Here is a 12,860-nt window from a genome sequence, read left to right on the forward strand (position 1 = left end):
TTGCAGTTAACCAGTCATTGCATATTCTAACTTCATATTTTAAGCTACATCTTCATCTAATAGACTGATGTCATTCTTTTTTTATTTATTTTATTATTAGATATCCACTACCACCGACAATGGTAAGAAAGTGGCCTGTGATGAAGAAGGCAATGAAAGATCTGCTCTACTAGCTGCCCTTAGATCTCAGAACATCAGCAGACTGAAACAGGTAAAACAATCTAAAGACTTTTTATGCACCGTCACTATGGTTGTATGTGAGCATTTCAGTCTTGCACTACAAGAGTTGTTTTATTAACTTGTTAATATTTATCACGTTTTGTGCTTTTTGATTATATCTATATTCCTGATACTTAGCCAAATCATTTATAAATAGGCAATAGCTGTTTGATTCTAAGTAATATACCTGAAGTCAAACTTGTATTCACTGTAAGGTCTTTCTACGTTAATGTTATCTTGTTTACTCACATTTTGTATGTAAATCATTGTTAATTTTGCTTCTAACACATATCATTGAAAAAAAAAAAATTATTTATAAAACTTTGTTCCACAGCTTTAAAATATGTAATTCCTGACTGTTATAATCTAATGACTAGAGTATTAGCTGCTCTGGGCAGCTGTGTCCTGCTCTTTAGCTGACAAACAAGGATCTGCTGTAACCTTAGAATCTGTGAATGACATTGATAAGAGCAAAAAATAAATAAATAGAATGACTCAACAATATAATGGCAAGAAACTATAACAGTTATGCAAACAGAGTACCATAAAATAGGACATTGTGTTTGAACAATTTCCGTGCAGAAAGATCGTGCACATCTTGCTCTGGGAGCGGCATGATCTTAAACGACAGAGATGCAATAGGTATCAGAAGTTAATTCCACAACTTGAAATGCCAGATAAATAAAAATGCTGTCATCGGGACCTTAGATCAGAAGCAGACGTCACTAGTAAGAACTAATCCAAAGAGAACATTTTCATTCTGGAGGTTTCCCAGCAGCAATAAAATTTCTGAAACAGTGACCATTTCGATTAGAGCTCAAAATCTTTCTTTTACATAACTTGTGTCATCACTTAAATGTAAAAATGTATATTTGAGTAATAAAGCCACATAGCTACACGTAGTATGTGGTATTTACTCATCACATACTGCGAGTAAATATCACATACTTCCGTCATGTGATTTTGCTTTTACAAATAAAGCTGTCTCACTTTTGTGTTCACAGACAAAATCTAAGGCCGCCAGTGAGGTTGAGCGTTTCAGGAAGGAGTTCTCAAAGGAGGAGAAAACAGTGGCGTTATCCCCCTCCCCTCCGTCTTTGATCAAACCTGCTTTCACTCCTCCACCACCACCTCCACCTATGAGTGCACCTCCACCACCTCCTCCCTTATTTCCCCAGGGAAAACCTGACCCTGTGGGTCATTTAAATGCCAACGCCCCCTTGAACCCTGCCCTGGCCAGGGAGGCTTTGCTGGAGGCTATTCGCTCTGGATCTGGTGCTGAGAAACTTAGAAAGGTAATGAATAATCACGCTATCTGTTGCTCCGCAGATTAAATTATATTAGCATTGTTACAATTTTCAAAATGATTTTCTGTGAATTAGTGCAGTTGGATTTATGTTTACATTTATTGCATGTTTGAAATACGCTAACATTTCCCATTCTGATAATGGCTGCATCCCAAAAAAAATCTCTTCTGTCTTTTGATTTGCAGATGTAATAAAAGTACAAAAAGGCAAAGTCAGGATAGAGTCAGGGAAGAAACCTTGGAACAGCAGCAGAAAGAAACATGTTGAGCTGAAAGTGTCCTCTTTCATCCCACAACTTTTGGTCTGATTTCAGATGGTTTGATCTCACAGCCAACATTAATGAACCCTGGGGATGGATTTCAAAATGTAGCACAGAACTATTGATAGTCTGTTTTGTGCTTTAATGTAAAAAGTATTTTCTAGAACATTCATTAGGATTTTACTTGATACAACATTCAGTGTTTCTCAGTGTAGATGATTTTCAGTGATGTGCAGTTTTGCTTTAGCCACATGTAGCAGTATATATACACAAAGTAAGTTCAGTTTTGGTCTTTTCTGTCTGGGGCACCATCTTGCACATGACTAAAGAGATATGAATACTGTTGAGGGCCAGTGCACTGTTAGGCACTAATCCATTATTCCTCATAGTATAGTGATGCAAAAGTGACATGTTATTTTTCCCTCAAATAGGTATCTACCCCCAGAAAGACTGTCCAAGTGAATGGCAGGCTGGGAACTATTCATAAAACCTCATCAACGATCCTTCAACATTGAGCTGGTGACTTCCAAATCACAGCAACAAGGACTCGAGCTGGAATGTGATTATTTTTTAACATTCAAATTATTTGTAAGACATGCCTGGACTGAGTCACTGGACATTGTAGAGAAGGGTTTTGCACTACAATAGCTAAATAAATGGATTTCATATTTAAGCTGTCTACTTTGACTACATATAGAGCATCTGATGCCTTATGCTTACATCAATGCAGTTTTAGAGGAACTGAATAGAGGGGATATTATTGAGAAAAATATTTGCCTGTTTGTAGCATTTGCAACAGTCTGAGAAAGGTGTCAAATGTAAAATGTTTGCAGTTAATATGACACCCACGACATGAGATGGATCAACCTCATAAGATGCTTTGGAAAATGGTTGTATCCAGTGTTATACCATGATGTTTCTGATTATATCTTGCCATTTGTACTAAAATCTATTCTTATAGAACATTGTGCAAAATGTGCCAATGAAAGCAATGGTACACCAGACTTTTACTTTTACTGTTTTTTGTTCATTTTGTTGACCTGTACCGCTGTAAGCTATGGATGCCTTACACCGCTGCTGAATCAGTGTTATGTGTCTGATGTCTGCTTCGTAAATTGTAGAATGAGTGCAATAACGGTGTCTGATGTTTCCAGATTTGGAGTATTTAATATTTTTTGCATTTTAAGATTATTTCAAGCACATGAAGGAAACAATGACAAGCAATGCTTGCTTATATATATATATTTTTTTTATGTTATCCGGTCCTTGTTGCCACCAACCACAATTTTAGGATCAGAGGTGGAGTTCACTAAAGATAACTCGCTCGTGCCTGGAAATTTATTTTGTTCATTTTGAAGCTGCTTTCAGGCTTTCTCAAGACTTCTTTTTGTTGTTTTGAACAGTTTCAAAGAACTGTTTTGTGTTATATTTACAAGGCCACTATTAATGATTCATCTATTCACCTAGATCATTAAGTAAAGCTGCAGGTAAACTTATATTTTGCCTCAATTTAAGCTTTATTGGGGTTTTTTTTTTCTGCACCCATACTAGTGATATTATGGGGAATCCAGGATTTGTAATGAACCCAGTAAATGTCATTGCACAGCTGTTGGAGAAGTAGATTCATACCTAATTGCCTTTAGAATGAAGATAGATTCAGGTACAGTTAATTGCTGCTGTATATTTAAAGGTAATTTTGACGGAGTTCAGCTGACAGTTTTATAGCGATTTGTTCAACTACAGTTTCAATACTATTTAGATTGTATAATATACAGACTTTAGCCTAATACACAATTGTGTATTTTCTTCTTTTTTGTGAAAATTTAAGATAATTTCATAGATTTGATTTATAATGCTAATAGATTGAGTCTTTTATAAGCTATTATCTTTTTTCTTGTTGGGAGTTGCACAGTTATTTTTGTTTACCTACATTTTTGATTCAATAAATAATTTTTTAATCAAGAAAAAGAAGAGTGCTTTGTGAACGGTTTTCAATTGTATAAAGCTGTACAATTTAGAGCATGAAGTGCATTTAGTGTATTTATGTGTTGGAGCCTTTTTCAGCATTGAGGTCGTCTAAAGGCTGTGGTCATCCTGCTGTTCTTATGAAATATAACTTCTCAGGCACACCACAGATGAGCTGCTATTCCGAGCAGCAGCTCATGGTCCTGACTCATCATTGTGTGGTCATACAGAATTACTTTTAAAGAAAGGACCGTGAACTTCCTGATTCCTGAAATGTTAGTCACTGTTTCGCTCTCCGTTTCACCCCCGATGCAAATAAGGGACACAAAATATGCCCATTAGTTGCAGAATGAAATACACAGTTCAGATTCTGTTTTCAGATTCCACAAAAGATGAATAAGTTTTAACAATGGTGTTTGCTTACAATGTTATTTATAATGTCTTTTCAGGTATGTCTGTAATTAATTATAAAGGTAGGCCAGGCTGATTCTAATTTTACTAAGCATTTCACTAAGTTGTGATACCACATCTGAATTTTACATACAGTACACTGGGTTTCTTTATGTTTTTTTTTTTTCCAGAAAAGACCTTTTTTGACACAGCTTGAGAGAATCTTTTACTGAAATTTGCAAACTTCCCAAATCTGAAGTATTGGGGTGGCAGCATTATGTTTGCTTCAGAACTGACTGGTGCACTGCAAATATTGAAACAACTTTTTGACGTCAGTCATGAAGTGAAAGCTTAGGCACAAATAAGTCTTCCAAATGAACAATGACCTACAGCACACTGCCAAATTAGTCACAGAATGACGTTTTGAGAAATGCAATGCTACCAGCGTTATTACAAATATTTATAAGAAGTAATTAAAACATTTTCCTTAAGTTATTTTAGCATTTATGACAAATCATTTAATTCTGACCACCCATAAATAGGGCAACTTTGGTCTCATTTAATGTTGGACAGCAAGGATAAAAGAACTATTTAGTCTTTTTATACAGAATCTGTAAACATCTGAATTCAACTACACTGAACTGCACCAAGTCCCTACAGTCTGTGTGTACAGCAGGAACCTTCTTGTTTTGATCCTGACTGCTTACCGCTGTGTACTTGTTCACTCAGATTTCAAATCTGAAATATTCTATCAAGCAAAAAAAATGAAGCCAACACTGTTATTCCTGATGTTCTCTCAGCCTGCGGTAGAAGTCTTCAGAATCCATCCATCCATCTTTTGCAAAGCCCTTTAAACTTTTCAACAGTATGTATCATCATGCCAGCTTTAGTGTATCTTATTAAAATTTTTTTTGCAATAGATCAACAAAAATATCCACATGTTTGATATATTTTTTTACTTTAAAAAAAAAAAACTAAAAGGTGTTGCAGGCATTTGCATGCAACTGCCTTTTAGTATTATACTCCCAGTTTTGCTAAGGCATGAGTGGCTTGTTTTAACCACTTTGTGTTGGCTGATCACATAAAGTCAGAATAAAATACAGTAATTTTGTGGGTTGAATGTGACAAAATGTTAAGTTTTGCTTCTCTTCAGAGATAAATTTCCATTCTGTTTAATTGAGTAAGGTTTCCCTGTGTGGAGTTTGCTCCATGTATTTAAAAGTGGCTTATGAACTTTATCACAAAAACAAGCCGGTTGAGCAGCGCTGATGTTGATCTCAAATTGTACGATAAATACTCCACGGTCTTGTGCAACGCAGCAATGCTCGCAGGTATACAAAGAAAACAGTTGTGAAGGTGAACTAGTGTAATGAGATTTGACCCCCTGTTGTGCAATTTACACACCTTGTGGCAAAAAGTGTTTTTATTGCAGATTGTGCTCATCATAACAAGACTTTCATAAAAACTGGAGTGTTGTCCCTCGCCCTGAGCTTCTGGACTATCAGACCCTCCGCTCTTCTCCAGTGCTTAAAGTCTATGTAAGATCATTTATAATCTAGTCATAAATAATCACTCATTTGCAAATAATACAAAAGATAAACAACATGGTACTTTAATTGCAGTTTTTACCTTATGTACGTCCACTGTTTTAAGAGTGACACAAGGCAATCTAAAAAAAAAGCACAGATTAGTGGGAGAGAAGAAACAATAAATGGCGAAATTGTAGCTTTTCCAAATCTAGAAAACATCTTATTGTTATCTTAAGTTCTCTCCTGGTATTCCGGCTTCCTACCACAGTCCAAAACCATGACTGTCAGGTAAACTGGTCTCTCTAAATTCTCCGTAGGTGTGTGTGTGCATGGGTGTTTGTCATGTCTGTCTCTGTGTTGCCCTGTGACAGACTGGCGACCTGTCCGGGTGTACCCCACCTCTCGCCTGAAACGTTTGCTGGAGATAGGCGCCAGCACCCCTCCTGACCCCACTTGGGACAAGGGTGATTTTTAAGTTGTGCTGAGTAAAAAACAAGAATGAAGCAAAAGAATGAAAGTTCCATCTTTAACAGATTCAGCTGATTTATTTATTTTTTAGTTTTAGTTCGAATGAGACACATTAGGTTCCTACAGAAACAGAAACCTAACGTTTTCCAGCTTGATGATTTTCAGAAATAGCTGCACATGGTCAGTATGTTCAGAGGGATTGGTACAAATACAGTGACTCGGTGCAATTGACCCAGCTAGACAATATAATCGATGTAACCCAGCTGGATAATATAATTTGTATGACATAATCAGAATGTATCGGACTGTACTATAATCACAACTGAATTGGACTGTATGCTACCGAATCTGTGTCACTAGGATTGGACTAATGGGTAAGAATTGGACTGTTTTTAATATATAAGTTAGTCGGGCCTGTTTGTCATGCAAAAATGACAAACCTTATGATGAATAAATAACACCAGCTTGTAAGGACTTTTTAAAAACCTCCATGCAACAACAGCCAGTTTTCCATTCATATGAGCCCATGATGGAAATATTTGCTTAAAACATGATTTCCTTGCTTCATCACAGCATAATGTTAACAAATAAGAGATGACATAAAGGGTATCTTCATAAGGAATTTAGGTTTTATGTACACCTCCTTTCAAAAGTATTCAAGTCTTTAAACCTTTTCACATTTTACTTTATGAATCACAAACTTATTATGTGGGATGCAATATGAAAGACCAACAAAAGTTCTTATTGTAAAATAAATGTAAAATGTTGCAAGTTATTTTTATTCATTTTTAAACATCTCTAACATATTTCTGAAAGGAAAAGTCATAATCATAACATAAGAAGCTGCAGAGATGCACAACTCGAGTAAGTTCTGTTATGCACTTCACAAACATGGTCTCTACAGAAGAGAGGAAAGAAATAAGGCCTTTGTTGAAAAACATACTGTATGTTCAAGTCTTGTTTGCGGTAAACAAACACGCGAACGAAGAAATGTAAAGCACTGTGTGTGGCAGAAGTCTGACTCTGCATATTGCCCGGACGACATCATCCTTCTTATCAAACCTGAAAGACGGAGGTGTCCGTATCAGGCTGAAAAGTGGACACTTTCCTTTAGCAGAGACAGGGAAGCACTCTTCTCCTTGCAAGACCCAACCGCCTCATTATTGAACCATTTTCATGTGGGAGCGGCCTATGCATAAGTGGGAGGAGCTTGTTTGCGCTCCTGTATGTTTGGGTGCGTGTGTACGTGCGTGTGTCCTCCTCCCTCAGCTGCAGGAGATGAGCTGCCCCCAGTCTTTGCTACCACTGTTTTCTCTCCTTCCTCCTCCTACCTCCTTTTCCTCCTCCTCTTCCTCTCCTCCTCCTCCCGCTGCTTCTGTCTATCTGTCCAGTCTGGGTATGTTGACCAACGTGGCCTGATCGAGCTCCGTAGATTGTCCCCTTCATCTTCACCCTGCCTGGACGTTTATGTCCCACGAGGATCGGAGCCATCCTGATCTGATCTGGCTTGAAGGTGAGCGCACGCCGCCGGATAAACATGTATTATCGTACTGGTTGGCGTGTGTGTGTGTGTGGGTGTGTGTGTGTGTGTGTGTGTAAGTGGATGCAGGACAAAAACGAAAGTGGTGCCTTAGTACACTGAGGAAAAGTTTAATGTGCCGATATGATGACACATGCTGTTTGGGAACTCATGTGCGCACTTTGCGTAACCGCTCAGTGAGAGAGCCCGCTCCCTCTCTCTGACATCAGCCAACAAGCGGTCATTGAACTTTTAACCAAGTTAATTCACCGGAGTGGACTGTTGCAGTCCCACCAGTGGGAATCTTCCACTGGAGACACTTCAGCCTGTTCCGGTGTCTCGAAACATGCCGATGAACTGCCGAGTCTCATGCGCGCTTTCCAAACACCTTCCGACTCTGATCCCGGTGTTCCAGTGGGAGCAGGGTTTTGATCTTTGTTTACAGTTCAGAAAACAGTGATCCATCCAGCGGGATTCTGTGGATAGCCACTCTGCACCAGCACCAGCACCCCCACCTCACCCCACCCCACCCCACCCCACCCCGCGACGCTCCCCGGCCCAACACCTCAGTTCTGAAGGAGTTTCACTATTCTCGCCTTATCGCTGTTTTCTTTTGGGTAGCATTTTCTTTAGGCTTTGGGAGGGGGGAGAAAGAGGCGTTTTCCCAGAGACACTCCAGTGGTTTCACTGCAGTGGTTCCCAAAGTCGACTCCGGGGATGAGGTCCCTGGGATGGGTCCAGGCGGTCCGATCCGAACTGTGTAAGGATCTCTTGAAGTAGCTGCATTTTGGAGATATTTCTTATCTCCAGGAGATTTATAGTCTTGGGTTCGTGGACATTTTTTGTTTGATTCCCCCCCCCCCCCATTTTTCCCCCTGCAGATCTTGCAGCTGGCGGGTTGTTGAAGCAACTCCATTAAATCTGACCAGATTGTGTAATCTGGGGTGAATTTTAATTTTAATTATTTCTTCAAGTCTTACATGTCCCTTTTTAAGATAGTATGTTACCCATCTGCAAATTTATGCAGTTGACTCCTTTTCAGAATGCATTATGGGAGATCTTATTTGCCTTTTCAAAATGTTATCTCCTACCTATCACCATAGGTACAACTATGTAAAATTTCCATTTAACCCCCGTTTAACCTCTCATCTTGTCCCCTTCTCTCTCACACACACACACACACACACGTGCACACGCACACGCCCGCACAGACAAAACAACCAAACACAAGAAAATTAAAGAAACTTTGGATCTAACATTTCTGAAAACTCCTGAATATTTGCTCTGTTTGGTGAAAACTGAAACAAGGATGCACAATATCAAGAGACTAACTGCAACACTTTTCTTTGTTTTATGACTCTTTGTGAGATTTATCATCCTCACATATACTGATATACTGAAAATATATATCAGCTGTGGGGAATGAGGCCAGTTTAGACTCCATCCAACTGACGAGATATATTACTGATATGCAGAGCATGAAGGCCTGACAATTGAAATATATTTTCCTACAAAATATATCCAGACAGTCCTTTGGATCTATGCAACTGCACACACTGATATTGCATTTCTGACCATGACTGGAAGTTTTATAAGGACGATTTCAAAAGGGCCTTTTTTTTGTGACCTAGGGATCGCAGTGTGGCAATATATATAAAAAGAGCTTATGTAGTATCAGTGTTACCTATTACTATTTCATTTCAAGGCAGTCATATTGGAATTCATCATTAAAGATTATAAGATACTCTTGATTTTTCCTCCTATAGCATTTTGCTAATTAAATGTGGAAATTTCAACATATGGGTAAAATGTTACAGATAAGTGAGCTCATCCTTCAACCAATCAAACATCACTAATTGATAGCAAACTGCTTTTCTTTTATTTTTTGTGACATACCACAACAAATAATGTTCAAATTGCAAAACATGTTTTTTTCTGAGGTACATAAAAACATTTGGAAACATTACTTGATGCTGTATGTTAACACATACGGCTGAAATGGCATTTCCATATCAAGCTTCAACTTGCACACTTCCCTTTTATTTGGTCTGTTCTAAAAGCATATTGCTGCAAATCTCATGACAGCATTGATGCAGTCACTGGTCCAAATTACAGTCCAGTAACAACTGAAACCAGAAGAGGGAAGGGAAAGATGAAAGATAGTTTACTGTGTAGGATGTGGGGACGCCTAGTAGCAGAAACCGGTAATAGCAACAAAATACCCCTCCCCAAACACCCCAAAGCACACACACTACCAAGACAGCATAGCAGTAGTACGCTATAGTGTACTATGTAGTGTTGCATTAATGTGTGTAATGCAACACTACATAGTTGGTAGATTTAAATACATGTAAAAAGTTAATAAATTCAAATCATTAATATGAGTAAAGTTACTTAAGGAGGAAAAATCCCATAATTAATGTTTTACTATTTGTAACATCGCTTGTGAATACCTTATAGATCAATCTCCTGCTTGTGCCTTGTTTTAAGCTCTAAGCTCACTCTGTCTTATATGTCCAAAGCACCACATTCTTAAGGTTTTACCTGCCACAAGGACCACTGATGAAAACTAACACTAAATCTTGTACAGCTCATATAATCTGTTTTATTATTTTACACATTCCTGAAAGAATAAATAAACCCGAGTCCAGTTTTCAATAGTTTTTTCTTTTCTTGTTTACTTGTGTGCTTATCACGCCTAGATGTTAGAAAAGTACTGATTTAAAATTCGAGCTAGAGCTTGAAAAGTTTTGTGGTTATTTTATTTATGCTTTTTGCCCCATAGCAATTACTCAGGGTACATGTTAGTAACTGAAAACATTCATTGTTTATTTACCTACTCAGTCCACTGAAGTTTGGGAAATATGTTTGAAAACCTTAGCATGCAAGACATGAAAGAATAACCAACATTCAGAATCATTTTAACCAAATTTTGATAGATTAAGAAATGAGTAGCTTTTTTTTATTAATAGGTTATGCCCTCTGATGGACTGGTATTGTGTCCTGGATGGATCTGACAATGACTAACTACAATGATTTATGCAACTTTTTGAAAACCTCAATTTTAACCCTTTCATGCATAGTGGTCGCTACAGTGGACAGCTGTCTAAAAGCCATTTTCTTGTGCTTCCTGTGGATTTTTATGTTATAAATGCACACAGACCACTGAAGTGGACACTAATGCATCATAAAACATACCATCAACTACTGGCCATCAGCTGCAAATGCAAGAAATTATTTTTGTTAAATACAATATGGCCGACAGACAAAAAAGCATGAGAACCGACCCGGTCCCTCCTTCTACTGTAGACGACTCATGCAAGTAAAAAAAATATTGTGACATCAGATAACCCCTAAGGAACAATACTACTGATGTATTTTTCAAATAACAACTTTGTAATTGGGACAAAATTACAATTGATCACATAAAAATAAAAAATAAAAAAAAATTATTTTTACAAAAAAATGTTCCTACCTTTTTTATGCCTTAAGAAAAGAATTTTAAAAAATGGAAAAAAAATTCTGACACAAAGGATCATAATTCATGCATCAGAGGGTTAAAGTAACGAAAGCATCTTAATAAGCATCGTAAGCAGTGATGGACGGCCTTCACACCTTGACTCCGCTACAGCTACTTCAGAGTGTTGACTGCTTGGCATGAAGTGCTTGCCTTTAGCCATTAGGTTATTCTCATGGTTTCCTATTCTTCACTATTGAAAACTAAACTACTTATACTATTTTGCCTTTTTGCAAATAGTCTAAATTTTACAGGCTGGGATTCTAAAGTTAAATAAGTGTAGGCCAACTGCAGTCAGCACAGATATAAAATATTCAGTATAATTTTTTGATATGTGTAGAAATAGGCTTATTGTGTGTCAACTACTACACAGAGTCAAACATTTGCTGTGGTTGTCTTCTCTTGGAGATAATTATTTTCTGTTTTCCTGAAATTGTGTTTTGTGGTCATATCACTGTGCGCATGGCAACCAACCAATGGAGCTGTGATTTCTTTCACCATTCTGCTATTTCAAGTCCATGTTCAGCAAAGGCATGATGGGGCAGGAACTTTGCACGATTGTTGGCTGCCAGAAGGCTGATGAGTGCTGCAATTGCAAGTAATTATACAATAACCTTTACTCAGATTGCCTTCGTTTCAGACAGTCAAACCCTTGGTTTTGGACTCAGATGCCATCTTCTGCTTGTACAGTGTGTACAAAATCCTGAGTATCCAAATGTTTAGCAGCTCCTTTTAGCTTGTACTTGGGGCATATGAGCTTCTGGTCATGCTGCAGGCAGCATTCCATCAGGTCTTGCATCAGCCAGCGGTCATTCAGCACTGGTTGGGCTGGGCTTATACGCTGTTAATACTCCCTCACTGATGTCATGACACCATTAACCCAATCCACAGCACAGTTCTTGTCACTGGATCTGACTGGATTTAAATGTGAAGCAATGACACCTTAGGTACCAGAATGCTTTGCATGGCTGTCAGTGTTGGCAAAAATAATCCGGGCATGTTGGGAAGTGTTATTTTATTTAAATGTTTTCAAGTTTAAGTATTGACGCTGTTGCATAAGCAGGCTTAATTTAGCAGATGTTCATATTCCACAAGGTGTTGCAGCCTAAGACCGTTTCTGTTTGTGTGTGTTTGTTTGGCAACTTGGTGTAACTATTAAATGAGCGTATTTAGTGATAGTCTGTTTCTAACAGATTAAATCTTTGCCAGAATAAAAAACCTTGTGGTGTACCCTAGTCCCTCCTCTTCTTCCACCCTGTAAATATGGACCTGTGCAAACCAGATCTCACCACTTTCCACTTTTGACCCAAAGTGATGCAATACTTACTTGTCTAAGTACAGTGGATTAAGTTTCTCAGTGTCTGGTTCTGGTCCAAATATGGCTGAGAGCCTGAGTGAGAGTTAAGAATGTTGCGTTTATTCGGTGGGTAACTGAACACCTGAGGTACCATGGGCTCAGGTGGCTACAGGTAATGTAATGTTGATGCAACATGATGACAAAATGATTCTTCATGTATGTATACTGCTGAACCCGACACCTCTCCTCATCAGTTTACTTTTACCCAATTATTCATCTGTTTACCCCATTGCTTGGTGTAGCAATGTTTTTTCTCTGTTGATCAGAGCCCTTATGGAATATGCCAAGAGAAATCATATCAAACTATTGATAAAAGATTTGTTTTGTTAA

The 12,860-nt window shown here is 38.0% G+C and overlaps 2 protein-coding genes across 6 annotated transcripts in view; both read left to right on the plus strand.

Annotated features, from left to right (window-relative positions):
* Positions 1-2,920, plus strand: part of cobl (cordon-bleu WH2 repeat protein) — a 49,943-nt gene extending 47,023 nt beyond the window's left edge. For all 5 annotated transcript variants that reach the window (XM_032558828.1, XM_032558832.1, XM_032558831.1 and 2 more), the window contains 3 exons: positions 101-211; positions 1,224-1,514; positions 2,217-2,920. In XM_032558828.1, the coding sequence (XP_032414719.1) occupies positions 101-211; positions 1,224-1,514; positions 2,217-2,300 (486 nt within the window). In that variant the 3' untranslated portion in view covers positions 2,301-2,920. The remainder of the gene's footprint in view (positions 1-100; positions 212-1,223; positions 1,515-2,216) is intronic.
* A 4,483-nt stretch (positions 2,921-7,403) lies between these two features.
* Positions 7,404-12,860, plus strand: part of LOC116717152 (growth factor receptor-bound protein 10-like) — a 71,795-nt gene continuing 66,338 nt past the window's right edge. The window contains exon 1 of the mRNA XM_032558300.1: positions 7,404-7,650. The gene's annotated coding sequence lies outside the window, so the exon portion shown is untranslated. The remainder of the gene's footprint in view (positions 7,651-12,860) is intronic.

This window comes from Xiphophorus hellerii, chromosome 3 (assembly GCF_003331165.1).
Source record: "Xiphophorus hellerii strain 12219 chromosome 3, Xiphophorus_hellerii-4.1, whole genome shotgun sequence".
NCBI lineage: Eukaryota > Metazoa > Chordata > Actinopteri > Cyprinodontiformes > Poeciliidae > Xiphophorus > Xiphophorus hellerii.